Source organism: Cygnus olor, chromosome 20 (assembly GCF_009769625.2).
Source record: "Cygnus olor isolate bCygOlo1 chromosome 20, bCygOlo1.pri.v2, whole genome shotgun sequence".
Taxonomy (NCBI): Eukaryota; Metazoa; Chordata; class Aves; order Anseriformes; family Anatidae; genus Cygnus; species Cygnus olor.
The window spans coordinates 1,647,822-1,665,806 of record NC_049188.1 but is presented as its reverse complement, the minus strand read 5'-3'; the positions used below and the strand labels follow the sequence as shown (position 1 = coordinate 1,665,806).

General features: G+C 40.9%; 1 protein-coding gene across 11 annotated transcripts in view; it reads left to right on the top strand.

Annotated features, from left to right (window-relative positions):
• The window catches only part of AUTS2 (activator of transcription and developmental regulator AUTS2), a 763,430-nt gene extending 754,344 nt beyond the window's left edge, over window positions 1–9,086 (top strand). For all 11 annotated transcript variants that reach the window (XM_040532678.1, XM_040532674.1, XM_040532679.1 and 8 more), the window contains 2 exons: window positions 698–920; window positions 5,924–9,086. In XM_040532678.1, coding sequence (XP_040388612.1) covers window positions 698–920; window positions 5,924–7,163 — 1,463 coding nt within the window. In that variant the 3' untranslated portion in view covers window positions 7,164–9,086. The remainder of the gene's footprint in view (window positions 1–697; window positions 921–5,923) is intronic.
• The last annotated feature ends 8,899 nt before the right edge of the window (window positions 9,087–17,985 follow it).

Here is a 17,985-nt window from a genome sequence, read left to right as displayed (position 1 = left end):
AATGCCAAATGTCACCATTACGTTGATTAGTCAAAAAATAAATGAATACAGAACTTATGAGTCTAAGGAGTTTGTGAGATTCCTCATGGTTTTGTTGCATGGTCAAAAACAGTTAATGTGCACTGGTTATTTGTAATCCCTAGCTGTGGATGAGAACATTTTTTTTTTCCTTTCTCACCGGTAATCCAGGACATGTGCCTGGAAAAGATCACTAACCTGCATTTATTTGTCCAGGGTCATCAACATTTCTCTAGATTTGGCCAGTCTCAAAAGATCATCCTTTCAAAAGTCACTACCTTTCTCCATACTTCAAATCTGGCATGATTTCGGTCACATATTATTTTACTTTGGTTCAGGATTAAATGCAACAAGTTCCATTGTTTATAGTCAGTATAATGGTCATTTTCTGGTGTCTCCAAAATATTTGGACTAAGGATCATTGTCACTTTTATCTATTTCATCCCTTGTCAATTTTATCCACAGCATTTCCCTTTCCAATTAAAACAGCTGTCAGATGCCTGCCCATTTTTAGGAATGAGACCCTCTAATGAATCTCTGTTAATTTCCTTTCCTTTTCCAGCTCCCAATAATATGTATTCATTTTAACTCTGAGTGCTGTAAAAGTTTTTTTGGTAAGTACCTTCACTAGAGCATACCTTTTTCTTAAACCTTTTTGTTTTCCACTTCACCATTTCAGCACCCAACTCAATGTTCGGCCACAAGGATGGCCCCAGTATGCAGAGCTTTAGCAACCCTCACGAGCCCTGGAACCGACTGCACCGAACTCCTCCTTCGTTCCCGACCCCTCCGCCCTGGCTGAAGCCAGGAGAGCTGGAGCGCAGTTCATCTGCTGCAGCTCATGACAGAGATAGAGATGTAGATAAACGAGACTCATCTGTTAGTAAAGATGACAAAGAAAGGTACGAAAGAACACTTCCAAGAATTGTCTAGTTCAAAGCTTGGGGCTCCGTTCTGCTTTTAACCCTTCCCAGCCTGGCACATTGTTAAACCAGAGCTTCAGTAGAGGGACACCTGGAGAGCGGACACCATCGGCGCCTATGACGTGAGGCTGGCAGTACTCGCACAGCAGGTGCCTCCTGCTGCATCTGTTTCTCTTCTCACTTGCACCACAGTTCCTCAGAAGGAGCTTGGCTGGAGCAGAGTTCAGGCAGTGTCAAGTGAGAATAGAATCAGACCACACAGCCTTGTGGGTGACTTTCTCTTAGGTCTTCTGAAGACTTGATGTGTAGATAGGTGCCTGACAGGATGAAAAAAGGATTATAAAGTCTATCAGACACATATCTGCACTAGTGAATACTTAAATAACTTTGTAAATCTGACCCTATCTGCAAAACAAATAACCCCGCCTCCCTCCCCTAAAATGGCCTGAGGAGAGAAACTGCTGATAAAAGTTTTAAAACTAAAACTCTGTAAAATATAATGGTATGTCATTTCCAATACGACAGTAACTTTCAGTGCATGCAGTTCATTAAATCAACCTTAATTCCCCTGAAGAAAACACACATACATGCACTGCTGTTGCATACCTTCAAGCACGTTTTTTGTTCAGTGTTTTACATGGACTTGCACTCTAACATGTCCAGGCTGGGAAGGGTTAATGAAAAGTAAAACCCGGTCATATTTTTTTTTTGTCAGGACTGTTCCCATTATACAGTTAACTCAGTAACAATTCCTCTTAACATTTAAGTACCAAATTATAAGAATTTGCCATTCAGCAAGTGTCATGCCTTCCTTGAAAAATGTAGAGAGGCTGATTTCAGCTTTTTCAGTTGTGGCTTAATGGCTTTCCTGTTAAGTTTGCACATTACTTTACTACATAATGGCTATGTTTCTAATTTTTTAACATAAAAGAATATTTAGGAGATGTACTTTTCTGACTTCTCTGTCACTAACCCAAATATACGCATTAGTAGCCTTTTCTAAAAGAAGTTATGCTAACACATTAGATATTCTAAAAATACATTTAAGAGCTTTTCTGTGTGATTGTAAAATGTGAAGAGCAAGTCAAACTACAGATCTTTTCACCTACATTTTCCATTTGGAATATTTTCTGTTTGGTAGCATAGCTTCATTATTTTCATGTGTGGTGTTAATGCTTCAAAATAAATTGCTGTTAGAAATTGGGGATTCTGTCCTGCGAAATGCTTAAGCTGTGAGTAACTTTACTGGCTTGAATGGCAAAACATTTTAGTTACTGATGACATGGGTAGTCTTTAGAACTATGTGATTATTTCAGTTACTGTTCTGTTGTTTTGTTATGAAGTGTTCCTGCTGAAGAAAATCCCTTTCAGAAATACATTCCTTGTAAGCTGCTTTGGCATTGCCTGAACTCCATATCATAGCTCAGAACATATTTATTTTCAATAACTTGAGAGCCTAAAAGTAAGCATCATTCATACTTCATATTTCTGCACAATTATGGCTACCAGTTTAGTACAATAACGGTTTTGCTGATCTAGTATTGCTATGCATTCATCCACGTGGTTTTGAAAAGTTCTACTTTGCAGCATGCTCACACTGTTGCCTGTATGAGAAGATGCTGAGAATTCCTTCCTGGAGACCTTCTCCCTATGTAGATAATGTCTGGAGTAGTTTGTGAGCCTCTCATACCTATCCTTTTATCTTCAGTGCCACCCAGCGGGGTGAGGATATAGACTTGCCTTCTAGTTGAGGTCCCAATCTCTGTTACCTATTTTTGGCTAATTTGAAAAAGCAGGAAGAACTGGGAATCATGCCCAGAGTTCTGGTATTATTTCATCTCAAAATTGTCCTATCATCAAGGGTCTGAGCTTTATCTGCCTCCAAACAGTCCATCTAGACAAATGCGTCCATCTAGATTTCTTCTGTAATAAGTGACAATTAAAGGTACCTCAAAGGCACCTCTTAGCTTTACTTATCCCCATTTAAAAATGGTGTTAGGGTGGGTTACAGTGAATCACTGGTTGCTCTTATTGGATAAGCTGTACAGCCATTGCATTGCAGCCCCTTCCCAGCTAGAGTGGTAGATGAGATATGGTAGATCCCTCAAGAGAGTTTAGATAATATGAAACTACAGTCTGTGAACATTTCCCAGGTATAGAGCTGGCTGGGGAGTTACACTGCTATGTCCTGTTACAGTCCCTGCTTTCTTCTGGAACACCACTTGCAAATACATTTGTTTGTTTTAAGGACATTTCTCCAGTCCAACATTAGAAAAAAATCAGTGGAAACAGCTATTGTGCAAAACAGAATTTGTTCTTTCTCAGTAGTATTTAATTTAGAAGATGTCACTGAGCAATTCCACTCTAATAAAGACATTGATGTGTATGTAATCCTGGAGCATTACGGAGAATACAAGAATCTATTGATCTCTTTATCAACATAAATGAAGCAAAGTAATTGGCATAATGTCTTGTGCATTATCTTTCAGTGTAGCATACAGCCTCAAAACATACCTTATTTAGTAATAAACTCATTTGAAAACATCTCAAGTTTCTTATTTCAGGGAGACTGAGGGTTAGAGCTGTTCCTGTATTATTAGCCTAAGGAGCCCTTGATAGATCTGAGGATAAAAAACCATTCCCTCCTTGACCACTGGACTGCTGTTCACTTAAGTGAACTGTATAATCAATAGCCTCTTGAGATAATGCCATCACTGTAACTGAATAGGATGAAATCGGCAATGGAAGATGTTATTTTGGTTGCACATATATTTTTCTTTAGTTACAGAAAATACCCATTATTTTCTTTAAATTTTATGCACAATTTAAAATACATAAATTACGCAGAAAATTGATTAAATATCAGTGAAAGGACTCAATGAGTTCCCCTAGTGAAATAAAACAATTAAGGGTGCCCTCTGAACTGGTCTCATGAGCAAAATAAATAACAAACTGGGTATTGCAGAGTCCACAAGCCAGTGCTCCAGTGCTTTCACAGCAGAGGAAAAGGATCTTTATGTTGAAGCATTGCACTCACTGGAGTGCATTGTCTTGGTCTCGCTCTGTCTAAATCTAGAAACTGTTAAAAGAAATGCCTTAGCTTTTGGTGGAGAGCTAGAGGAGGGAAATTAGAGCCAGGACACAATTTTCAGACTGTTTAGGGCAGAGTCAATCAAAACAGAACCTGATATCCAGGAGTTAATTGGTAGTCAGTGCAGATGAGACAGTTTGGGTATTAATTGCTCAAATTTACAAATGTTTTATAACAGTTGCATTCTGAATTCTCTGATTGTCTGAGACATGGCCCATAAAATGACAGTTTCAACAATTCAGTCTAGATACAGCAGAAGATGCTTCTGGTGAGGCTATAATAATGAGAATTTTCTTTTTCAAAATACTTTTTCAGCAGTTGCTGCAGTTTCACCACCCAAAAGTACCTACAGCTTAGAGGTAGAAAACTTACACAGTTCAGCTCATTAGCAAAAAAGAAAGTAGCAGAAACTGTGTAGGTGAAGGAGCAAGTTGTCCACTTCATAGTCACCCTCCGAGTTGCCCTTCAGCCATCCAGTATTGCTCATCTTGTCCAGAGTGAGTTTCAACCTACTGTCCTCATCAAAGCATGTTTGGATGACACATTGCTAAGCAGAAACTGCAGCACCCAGAGAAGTATGTAAACTGGAGCTGTGTAGGGACAGTAGAGGACCCTGCCGCTTACCCCTCATTTTGCCTTTAATGGCATGTTGTCCATCACCCTGCATGGAACAGAATTCCCACATCTAGAAAACAGCACGTGTCCAACACTGAGGCTGTCTTTGTAGAGAAAACTGCAATGCTGAGCTCAGTTGCAATTAATGTGAGGTGAAAAGCGTTGGAACTGAGGAATTATATTCACCTTACAAATTCGATTCATTTTAAATAGGACTGCTATTCCACTTTGTGTTAGTCAACACTACTTCCAGAAAATAGTTGGTACAGAATGCATTCATATATATATATTTTTCAGTCCACTGCCAGACGGTTATTCTCTAATCCTTTGTGCAACATAAATTTGAAAGATGGAAAGAATTTGCAATATTTTGAGACTTCTTGGCATTGGCAGTGAGATACATTGTCACAGTCTCTGCTCTGCTCACTCTATCCCAGAAATGGGAAAGGGTTGGGAATCTGAAGAGCAACAGACTCCACAAAGGTGTTACTTTGTGAGCTAGCGTGAATGATGGGCATATAGGGTAGATTCATCCCTGCCTGAGGAAGTCAACACACAATCTATGCATGACGGCTAGCAACCTCTATTAAAACACCCACACTGAGGCTTACTTCACACTTAAAGAGGTGCCTGTCTGTTCAGAGGTGGTCTCCACCAGTGCTGGTGCACTGAGAGGCTTTTGTTTTCAGTTTTAAGAAGGAAATTGAATTGTGAGAAGTAAATTGAAAATCTAGAAGGATGAAGACAATGTAGATAAGAAACTATTAAAGTAAATAAGTGTGGAAGTTTTTCAAAAAGTCTGTTGAACAAAATGTCGTCTACTTTCCCAAATGTATTCTTAATAGAAGTAGCAGGTAAAATACTACTTCCCATGTAATTTGGATTTAATTGCCTCACCTTTTTTGTGTGAAATTGGTATGTTTCTATTTTTTCTCTCTCTTCTTTGCAAACGGCTAAGGCCATCATCCTAGGAGTATGTACATTAGAGCTAGATGCCCTGGGATCCTTTTGTGGACTTCAGTGTTTGAAATTTCAGTCAGATCATTCACAAAGCAGCTTCTTTGGGGATCTTCTTCTCCTGCATTAAGATAATAGAACAGACCTAGTTTAGAGATGGGTTGCTCTTCTGCTGTTTTGGGTGTGCAATAGGAACAGTGCATTAAATGGTGCATGTTACTAGCTTTCTGCAAAGCAACAAGTATACAGGCAGACACCCTCGAGGATTTGTTTTGAGAGTTTCTTATGCTTTAATTTTTATGCTTCTCTTTCTTTCTAGGGAGAGCATTGAGAAAAGACACTCCAGCCATCCTTCGCCAGCACCTATCCATCCAGTGAACTCCCTCGGACATAATCGCAGCTCAAATGAGCAGATCAGGAGCCATCTGAATCCCGAGGTTCGAGAAAAAGAGAAACCCAAAGAGCGAGAGAGGGATCACTCCGAATCTCGGAAGGAAATTAATGTCGAAGAGCACAAGGTGAAGGACAACTATATTTCAGAGAAAGAAGGCCTGAGCCATGAAAGCCGAGTGGTGGAAGAATCAAAGCAAATGTCCAGGGTTCCTTCACCCTATGCTAGGCCCCCTGTTGTGGAGAGCACCAGGCCTAATAGTACTTCAAACCGTGAGACTGAGAGGAAGAATGAGCCGGCATATGATAATCCGAAGAAAAGCAATGAAGTCAAGGTGAAGGAGGAGCGAAAGGAAGACCATGATGTTCAACCTGAGGGACCTCAGACTCACAGGTCATCTGATCAGCCCCCGCCTATATCTACATCTAATGTCCATCCAAGTCCTTTAGTGTCTATGCCCATGACTGTAGGTGTAACTGGTATACATCACATGAACAGCATCAGTGGCCTGGATAGGACTCGCATGATGACCCCTTTTATGGGAATTAGCCCAATTCCTGGTGGAGAACGTTTCCCCTATCCTTCTTTCCACTGGGATCCAATGAGAGATCCCTTAAGAGATCCTTACAGAGATCTAGATATTCATCGGAGAGACCCCCTGGGCAGAGACTTTTTGCTAAGAAATGACCCCCTTCATCGTCTTTCTACACCAAGATTATATGAAGCTGACAGGTCGTTCAGGGATCGGGAACCTCACGACTACAATCACCACCACCATCACCACCACCCTCTTTCTGTTGACCCGCGACGTGAGCATGAGAGGGGCAACCACTTGGATGACAGGGAGCGGTTGCACATGCTCAGAGAGGACTATGAACATGCACGCCTGCACTCAGTTCACCCTGCCACCTTGGATGGGCACCTGCCTCACCCAAGCCTAATCACACCAGGACTTCCTAGCATGCACTACCCCAGAGTCAGTCCCCCGACGGGACACCAAAATGGCATCCTCAATAAAACTCCCCCAACAGCAGCTCTCAGTGCGCCTCCACCTCTTATTTCTACTCTGGGACCTCGGCCTGGGTCTCCCAGAAGGACTACTCCTCTGTCGACAGAGATGAGAGAGAGGCCTCCTTCTCACACCCTCAAGGACATTGAAGCTCGATAAGCAGAGTGAGACTAAATGAAAACCAGAGAAAGAGGGACAGAATGTTGTAAATGAACATAATATAAAAACCTTCTTACTAGTCATTGATACAGACTGGGGATGTAACCCACTGTACAATATGTATAGACCTGAGTGCAAAGATTTTGAAATGTTTTTTTTGTATATTATATGTTGAAATTTTCCAGATCTTTTAGCCAAGTCCATATGTTCCTTGTGTCTTCTACTCTATTTTATTTCTAGTTTAAAATTTTCAAATTTGAACTGAAGAACAAGACATTACTCTGAATGATTTGACTAGAAACAAGCCACCACCAATGACAACCGTACAACGCTCTTTCAGAAAACAAGTGAAAACAATTGTAGATATTTATGTAAAAAGAGTGCTTCATGGGTTAATGGTTCATATATGCAAAAAGGGTAAGATGAAAGCTTTACTTTGTACAAATGTAAATAGATAAAATTAAGTAACATAATACATTAATACTTCTTAAACTGTGCTATTTGCAAACTTAATATTGATCAACACAGTCTGCTTATGCTGTGTTACATATATTGTTATAGACAGCTAAACCCCTTCAACTATGCAATGAATTTTAAGGCTTTTCACAAAAGCCTTTATAACTCAAAGGAGCCTTTTCAACACACAACATACTTAAAGTCATATTTTCCCTGAACAAGCTCATCTATACTAGAAACCTATTTCTCTTGCTTGTTTTGATGAAGAAACAGACCATTAGAAGTGTAGTTTTCTGTCTGAACCCCTGCATCAAGATGCTGATGTTACTGTAGCTCATGTATTCCTTAGAATGCGTCAGGTTAGCAATCTATAATCACTGATACTGTAGTCATGACTGATGGGTTTTTAGTCACATTAATATGGGTTAAACAGAATAATAATCAAATGCTGGATATTTTCCAGAACCTTCGTCACTTAACATGTCAAATTTATTTTTGGAAGAACATCTGGTTATAACCATTCATGTCTGTTTTTATTGCCAGTGTGTCATTTTAATCTGTACACACACTTTTTTTTTTTGTTAAGCGATTTTTAGCTATGTTGAAACAAATCCTACAAGAAAGCCAATACTTTTCTAAATGATGGATATGTTTTCACTGTGGATCAGTAGTTTAATTAATGAACTCCGATGCAGATTTCATAATGCAACTTATTGTATTTCAGTTGGTAATAAAGTCTGTGAATAGTTAACAGGTCAACCTTGTTGTTCCCTAATCATGGAGGATATAACCTGAAGAACACGGTCCTTTTTAACAATATGCATCAATCTTCTGAAATCTGTCTTTTCATAACACACTTTTTTATAATGCGTTAAGTTTCTTGTCTAAATATTTGGAGAGAATATGACTTTATCAGAGAGAATTCAATATCTTGTCTACTGGACTGTAAAATATATGTATGAAATAAAATTAGTTCCATTGGTCTTCTAGTGTATTAAAGTGCTATCTGAAGTTGTTATCCTGTTTTGGCAAAAAAAAAAAAAAAAGAAAAAAAAGAAAAAAAAGAAGGAAAAAAGTTAACTACAGTTGTTTCTAATGATCAGAGATCTATTTTAGTAGTCAACTGAAGGTTTAGTTGTGAGCTTCAGATTTTGTGAACTCCAGATGTTGTGCAGTGTTCTTTTTTTTTTTTTGATTTTTTTTAAGAACAAAAGGAAAAATACAAAAAAAAAAAAAAACCCAACCCTGAAGAATATGTACACTGGAACCGTAGTGGTAGCTTTCAGTATTGTAAAGAGATTGTTATATACAAACCTTTTTGCTGTTTATCCTGTATGTAATAAAGTCCTTTCTAGATCCTATGTGAAAAGAAAAGTGAAGCGGCTCTCAATCTTCAGCATGTTTCCTCATCAGCGAAGACTTGTGTAATGTAAATTGTGCCATGTTATTAAAAAAATGTGAACTAAACTGCTAGGTGCTTCTTTGTGTGGAGTACCCCATCGTTGCTATGGGGAAGAAATGATACCTTTTCCCAAGAGTGGGCTTTTGTTCAGAAGAAATAGCTGTTAAAAATGGAAAGGAAATGACAAGCTTTTATAAGCTATCTTATAAAAATGATTATAATAATCAGGAAAAAAGGAACAAAAAAGAGACCAAATCCTTAGCTTGCCCAGATTCTTTAAAATATAATAACACCCTACTGACATTAGCTTTTAATTACTGACCAATTAGTCTTTCAGGTTAGTCCCATACTTATGTATGTGGCTATATGCAAGCTCTTTTGTGAATTTGTGTACTTCCATGCAAGCTAAATGCATTTTACCAGTTACCAGCTAAGAAGATGGCTCTTGGTTACCGTGACCAATTGGAAAAAATATGTACAATTTTTTGCAAAAATTTCAGTTCTACATAGTACAGCTTTCATGGTGTCCTTTTTTTGGGAAAAAAAAAAAAAAAAAAAAGCTCATGATGTCGTGATGCATGATTTCCTGGAGGTCGTTGGGTTTTTTTTGTTCTGTTTGGTTTTGGTTACAAACTTAGTGCAAACACTTCAAAATTTTTATCCAAGTTACTTTTGCCAGAGGTAACTTGTGACACTAAAACTTGCTTTCTAGAGTAAGAATTAAGAAGACTTTCTTCTCCCTCAATAATTACCACTTGTTTTGGTAAGCAATTAAATGTATGCAGCCATATATTCAAGTTTGGTTTTGTTTCTCTCTCTGCCGTTGTAGCATTTGTCTGTATTCTATGTTACCATGTAAATCTGATGAAAGTGAAATTTCTCTGAGTTTCAACCATGTAACCGAGAGAAAAGAATAGCCCTATGTGTGAACTGTACGTATTCTTGGTAGTAATGTACAGTAGTAACATAATATAGGAAAAGAGCATTTTCTGTTTTTGTTTGTTTGTTTGTTTTGTTTTGTTTTTTGTTTTTCTGCAAGCAACCAGTATCTTGGTCTTCTAAATGTACATCTTTAAAAATGCTTCCAGCTTCCTGAAGGAAAAGAGTCATAGATGGCTGTAGAAGGATGAAAGCTATTGGAGAAAGCTTGCACAGATACAGTGTGAGGGAGTCTATGAGAAGGGCCTAATGAGAGCATCATCTTCCAGGTTTATCTCAGCATTGTAATCGGAGTCCTAGCAGCTTTGTCAGTGGCTTTCAGGGAAGAAACGTGGTATCTGATTGTACAGACTATGATCGTTGTTCTCCCAGGTGCTGAGCATACTCCTGCTGATATTACTGAATTCCCAGTCAAGATAATGAAACCTCAGCCCCAGAGTCCCAGAAAGCACTGAGACATTTCACTCCCTCTGAATTCAATGCAATTTACGTGGCTATATGCCTTTAAAGAACAGGACGTCAGGTCTTCTTATAAGAGTGCTGATGCTCACAAGAATATGCCTGAAAGGTATGAATAAGAGATGAAACAAGATTTTAATGCTCTCAAACTTTTTTCAGATGTGTTCATAGCTTTTCAAAAGCTTGATATGGTGGCTTTAGCTTGCAGGTGTAGACAATTTCATCTTTTTAGCAGGGTTTTTCATTCAAGACATTTGTCTTAATACTTGTATTTTTAAACCACTAGCATTTAAGCAATTAAATACATGTAAAGACAATCCACATACCACCCATAAGAATGAAGTGACTCTGAAGGGTATTATTTTGTAGAGCATGAGGCATTTGGGGGCACAAAAAAACCTGAGTTACTATGCTTGCAACATCCGGGTCCTTTGCTTTATGCTATAAAGATCCTACCTTGCCCCACTCCAACTAGTGTTTCTATTTAACAGCATCCATCACCGGTTGGGATGCCAACTGAATCAGCGTATACAAAGGGATTCTTTGAAAGCAGTTGTATTATCTATTCCCTGATAAAATTTTCATTTTATGCTGCACTTTGTCCCTTCATTTTAACCTTCTATATTGTCTTTGTTGTCTTTCCTTATTAAATGCCTAGTTCTAACCTTGTTTTTTATTTACACCTTACCTTGCCTTTTTGCCACTTTTTTTTTTTTTGTCATGTATTATGACAGCTAAATCTATTGTAGGCAGTGATAAATGCTGCAGATGACTTTTTATGAGAGCCATGGACACAACGTATATTTCTGTTCTTTTTTACCTTTGCCTGGGCATTCATGAAAACAGAATTTATAGTCCTCGCTGGACTGGAAGATGGCAAATGGTGGTTGGGGAGGAAAAGTATTTTCATTTGCTATGACTGTACCTTGTTAAGTTAATATTTAATGTGATTCTTGATAATTTGAACTCTAACTCCTCCTTCACACATGCAGGTGACCTTTGCTGAAAGCCACTTTGGTTACTGGAACAAGGTAACAGACGGTTGGTTAGATTCCATTTACAGAGGAGCTGCTTGTCTGACTGCTTTTGTTTCTGGTAAGAAAGAAGAAAGAGCTGTGGTTCAAACAAAAACCAGAGACTCAAATAATGCAGGGTTTTGTTAGTCCCATGGAGACTTGGTTAAGTCTTACCTGGATAAACTGACTTGCTTGTTTAGACTCCCACTGCCATCTCTGGAGTTATACTCATCCATTTTTTCAGAAGGCGATTTGGAGCAGGATTCCAGCTTAAAAGGTCTGAAAAGCCTTTTGAAGGTGCCTCTTCCTTAACTCTGGATAGAGACTAGTCTCTAACTTAGCTGGTTCAGAGAAGTACATGAAAATGTGTGGTGGGACTACCTCCTCCCTTGCTGATTTTATAGTCCAAGCAGATTTTTCATTCTGTACCAATCCTGGCCATTCTTTATGTGAAGATCTTAGTGAGAGTCTGATTTTTGTGACGTGATTGCACTGTGCTTGGTGCTCTGACTGGGGCAAGTGAGCATTTCTCAGGGCTGCTATAACAGGGTGACAACTGAGGGCTTCAGTGAATTAGTTTATTGGGTAACCACTATAAAAGACTCCAGGCTTTGCTAGCCAAGAAGCAACAAAGCTGCAGGAAAGGGCAGGCTCTGTTCACCCTGCAACCTGTCTCTATCTGGAGGGGCTTTGACTGCTTGTGGCTGGGAGCAAGGTGGAAGTTCCCAGCTGGCAACTCCTCCCATGGCTCATCATGATGGAGTCAGCAGAGTGTTTCCAGCGTGGTCCCTTCTGCCAGTTGTGTACTTGGCTAGGTATTTCTTTTCCTGCAGGTGTCTTGCAACTACAGTAATTGTAGCACAAAGACATTGCCTCGTCACAAAGAGTATCCCCCTCCTCGCTTGTGTACTCTCCATGAATCTCTGTACAGCAAACTGTGGAAAATGGCATCATGCCTGGCACCTTACGATGCTACACGTCCCCTTAGACAGTTTCTGCAGAGGCCTTTCCTGTAGGATGTGACCACTGCATTTGATGTTTCCGCTGCTGGTCTGGCAATACTTTACTATACCATTATGCCTATTTTATAAATGAGGAAAGTGCACCTGGGAACACAAAGCTCAGAGTCACTGGTGTGGTAACAGCCACCTACTGCCTGAGTCATCCCATTAGTCACCCAGGGATACTAGGTTACTGCCTCAGTCACCAAGAGAACCAGAAAAAAACTAAATCAGGTAGACTGCAGAGTCAATGGCAGTAAGAGATGAGGAATTTATGGATCACTGTTGTGCCTTTAGAAAGTACCTTTCATCCTAACCCAAGTTAACAACCTCCTTGGGTTTTAGATTTGCTAACACTATCTCCATGAAATAATGTTTTTACTTGCTAATAGGATAATTCAAGTACCTGTGTATGGCCTGTGGTCATTCTGGTTATTAAGGGCAGATACACCATATTTTAACACTGAGCGTGGAGTGTTTGATCACCTCTATTGCTCAGTGTTGAAGCTCAGAGGGTAGCATTTTTCTTAGATTTATGAGGTGTTGCTCTACTGAAAAAGTGGTATTTAGCCCTAAGTACCTAGCCATCCACTCCCAATACAATCATCTTTGTTTAAAGTTGAGAAAATAAGGGAGAACTTAATCAATTGATTACATAGCTGTCAAATATACATTATTACTGCACGGTGATGACATGCATCTCCTACTTTGCATATTCAAAGACATTAACTAGTTTCTGTTGATTTAGTGGCAGATTTCTGTTGACAAAGCAGTTACTGCCTTAGCACTAAATCATGGGAACTAACATTTTTTGAAGATAATTAAAAATGGAAGTATAAATTTCCTGGGACTTTCAGCAGTCCCTGTGTGTGAAGAGCCTCAGTGTATCTGGGGAAAACATGATGCATTTGGAGCTCAGTTCATCAAACAAACAATCAAAAAACAAACAAACAAACAAACAAAAACTCGTAAAATGATCACTGGCTACTTGTCCTCCAAAAGAACAGTTTTGTCTGTGTTCATTGTAGATTGGCCAAGTAGAGCTGGATTTATTTTCACCTGTTAGAAAAGGCTGTTGTTCTTCTGAGACACCACAAGAGGGTAGTTAAAGAGAGACTGAAATATGTGTAGGCTGACGGGATGGCTATGCTGTTTTGTGCAAGGTGAATGTGGCTTTAAATTATTTTTATACGTGTCTGATCTGTGAGGAGCTCTCTTGTTCCCTGCATAAATGACAGAAATCTCAATGGTGCTGTGGCAGGTAATGATCAGGTTGACTAAAGAGTGACCTTGCTTTATCACATTTAATAAGAGGGACCAGAAGTGGTCTGTACCCAGAGCATTCAGCTAGATAAAGGTAATCATATTTTGTAGAGTTAGGCTTAAAGTGCATGGTGCTACAGTCCAGCAACAAAGCACGTTGCTTATGTTATGGGAATAAAAGATGCCTCTCTGTTGCAAACGGTAGGTACGATGAGAGTCAGCATATCAGATCCTCAAAGCCTCAGCCATTAATGAGGACATCAACCTGTGTTACCCATTACCTCCCTTTTGAAGGGGCTAACTGCAGTCAGCAGTGAATCACTTCATGTGGAGACGAGGAAAAAAGTTGAAGTCAAGTTTTCTAAGGACATAAACCAAAATGGTTTATTTAACATCCATACAGCTGTCTGCTTCACACCAGCAGAAAACTTGGCAGTTTTTTTTTTTCCTGTTCTGCCCTATTCACCTTTGCCATGTCAGCTGAAGGCTAACAATCCGCTGATGTTGTCAAAGCCCTGCTGACTCCTGAGGGGGTCTGCCTGCCTCGAGGGGCTTTTCCTCAGAATGCCTTGAGCAGGCGACTACAGCAAAGTGAGGCCCCTGCAGCCATTCAGCTGGACCGAGGGGCTGAAGCAGGCCTGGTGGAGCCTCCAGCTCCCATTCCCACAGCCCCACACGCAGCTGCCCCCTGGCCAAACCACACCAAGAGCCTGGAAAAGAGACTGCCCCCATTGGCATGGCACGGCCAGTGTCGGAGTCCCACAGTAAAGCAATGGCTGAGGCATCTTGCACCCAAGGGCAAGTCCAGAGGCACAGCACACCAGTGGCTGCCAAACGACCCACACCTGTGGGTACAACAGCTGAGGGTTTACACACTAATTGGCACAGAGACAGAATTAATTCTGTGCTGAAAATGCCTGTTGTGTGGTGAGCGCTGCATGGAGGGCTCTGTGTGCCCCACTGGGGTGGATGAGGGTACCCCCACACAGGGGGTGTCTGGTGACCCTCAGGCCTGCCTGCTCCGACTGGGGAGAAGTGGGCTCTGCTTCAGGGCAGGACAACCCCCTGAAGGCAGTGCCCTGCTCTGCTCACCTAGGAGTCACCAAAAGGGTTTCAATGAAGCTAAGCAGTGAGGTGAGCCAGCAATGAGGCAAAGTGCCATGTTGATGAGATGGTGACTTGCACCCATGTGTCCTGGGGAAGGCAGGAGCAGCTTGCCCCCCCCCAGCCGGCTGTGCCACCCCACACTGGGCTCCTTCCAGCAGTGCTGGGGCTGCCATGTGTGGAGGGGCCAGCGGCCCTGCAGCGTTATCATTGTGGTGCTACTGTGAGCCATGGTTTGTTGTCAGTAGCACTATGTTATGATAGTCATTATGGTTTTAAGTGACTCATTTTCCACTTAACTGTATTATTGTGGCTTATAGAGCGTCTGGAGCTCTGCAGCAGTAAATACATCACTTTGCTACAACAATATACTAATCTATTTCTTTGAAGGATTTATTCAACAAAAGACAGTTGTCGCAGGCAGGTGCATACAGACACCCAGCCTGTGCCTCAGGGCCTGGCCCACTGGGCCTTCGTCCTGGTGGCCCACCAGCATGGGTCAGAAACATGTCATGCTGCTGGCATATCCGCAGAAACCAATCTACATGTCTTTAGTATGACTTGCTGCAGCAGCGATTTGGCATCTTTTTATGAGACATAGAGAGATTGCCAGATATGCGTGAGAGACTCTGTGTTTGTGCCAAGGTGGCCTTTGAGGCATTGGTGTCCTGGGGACCAACGTGGCTCTGCTCATACCAGTCAGTCCTGACTAATAAAACCCCTCTAGACTCTTTGTTTTATTCATTTTATTTCGTTTTTACTCAGCTTGAGCTGAGATTTGTCTGGGCATGGCTGGGAAAGCAGCTGCAGAGGGCAGTGTGGGAGAGAGAGAAAGCCGAGCCGACATGGTGGCGGGCTGCCGCCCGTGGGCGCGCTCGGACGCTAGAGGGAGACGCCTGCCCGGCGGCGGCCGGGAGCAGGCTTTTTGAAGCCCTAAAGATGGACTTTTTGGGCTGTTTGTTTGCTTTTTGTTTGTTTGTTTGCAGTCTCAAACAGATCTGTCTCTTCCGCGGCCTCCCAGGAGCTCTTCTGCCGGCCCGCAGCGAGGCGGCAGCTGGTGCCCCCTCAGGCTGCTGTGGTGTTCTCAGGAAACCTTAGCAGTTCCCACTTCTGATTTGAGACCCACAAGGTGTTAGGATGAGAAAGCTCTAGTTGGATGTTATTTTGATAAAGGTATTTAGAGAAACATCTCGAGGAATGCAGAAAACTGAAGTAAATACAGAAAAAAAGCAACAGCTGTAACTGTCACCTTTGGTGAGTTGAAAAAATGAAGACATAAGGAGCAGGTACCATAGGGCTCTTAAAATGTACTTACTTACTTATTTGTTATCAAAAGGCACTGTGAACTCCTGTCTTTCTCTGTCAGTACCTCTGAATGCTCTCCCTCACGGGTTGAGCGTACAAGATGGTGGAACCAGATTGTCCATGTGGCTGCGAGCCTGGCAGCAGAGGTGGGTCTGGCAGCTGGAAAAGGTGGAATGGGAAAAGGGTGAATTTTTACCTCAAATGAGGAGGGGAGGGCTCTGGGGAGCAAGATCAACTCTTGGTCTATTGTTCTGTGCCAAAGATTAGTTTTATCTGATACCATGGATGGCTGTATCCTCTAACTTGGGTATAAGAAGGCTTTTCTGACTGAAATTGTGCACATCCCATCATGATGTTTAGTGTGCTAGCCAGACTTGAGCTCTGCTAACATGGGGATGCAGCCTAACTATGTTGAATTAGAGGTACAATTTGTCCTCACTCCCGTGGTACGAAGATAAATCAAATGTGTGTTGTTCTGTAGCGTGTTTCTGCAGATGATTGCATGTTGCAAAATTGTATTTCAAAGCAAAGAACTAGTGGCTTGAGTTTTGATTTCTTACCTGATCTGCTGGGGACTCTTTAAGAAGGTCATATTAAGAATCTGTGCCTCTGCTTCTTTCTCTGTGATATGACTTCCCCAGCCCCTCACCTTTTTCCTCCTGTAAAGAGCATGGAAGTCTGTTTTTGGAAATTCTGTGTAAGAGGTTTCATGGTGCAGGTTTTGTTTGTTTCCCCTTCTCCCCCACTGTATTTGCTAATGTCCATTAGCAATGCAGTAAGTCTGTTCTGGCAGGTTATTCAGTTATATCTTTAGGTTGACTTGAATTTGGAGGGATTACTGTCAAAGTGGGCATCAGATTTTGAGAATTATTCTGCAATGACTGCAACAGAATTAACCGCAATATGAAGCTAAACTCTATTTGGCATCAAATTAATTTGTTCCCAGTCTCCACAGTTTTGTGAGTTTTGCTCTGAATGGCACCAAGACTTCCTGATAAAACAGAGAACAGTCTATCTCCAGGAAATCTATCATAAAGTATTTGGATCTCTTTCTAATTGACTGTTTACATGAGTTTCCATTAAATTCTGGCATCCAGACTACAGTGGGATCATTCTGGACCTTATTTTTATGCATGTACCTTTCACAACTTCAGTTTTACTTGACTATGCAGGACTGAATTTGCCTGTCACTGCAAGGCTAAATCCAGAATGTCCTTGACTTTCACTTCCAAAATACTTTGCATGTGAATGTCTGCAGCATTTTGGTGAGTGAGCTAAGCACTATGTTAAACCTAGGAATCCAACTGAAAAATAAGAAGACAACTCTGCAACACTATGCTTACAAGGGATTTATTCTTTTGATTTTTGTTACCTTAAACATATCCCACTATTGAAACTGCAGTGAAAGACCGTCGCATTGCAAGCTGAACTCCTCAGGACAGGAAAAAGACCCCCCACAGATAGCTATATATACGTATATTGGACGGGAAACAGTAAAAAGAGACAAAAAGTGATGGTTAAATATAGATTTGTAGGATTTTCTTTTATCTAGAATACTAGATAAGGGTTTGGGTTTTTACAAAGGAAGATGAGTTTGCTGTTTTCTTTTGGCATGTGGCTGTCTTCAGGCAATTCTGAAGGATTCTTTGAATGGCTTAAGTATTGGCAAACAGGGAGTTTAGTGGCCTGTAAAAACAGCCGATGGGTATAAAAACAGTGCATTAACATTAGCCTGGAAGAGGATGTTTTGAGAGGATGGTTTATGAGGATATTTATGATTTTAAGGAAGGGACAGAGGATTGTCTAACAGGTATATGAACAGAATGTCTAAAAAGCTATGAGTGGGAATGATCTGTATGTAATAGAGTACTTGGATA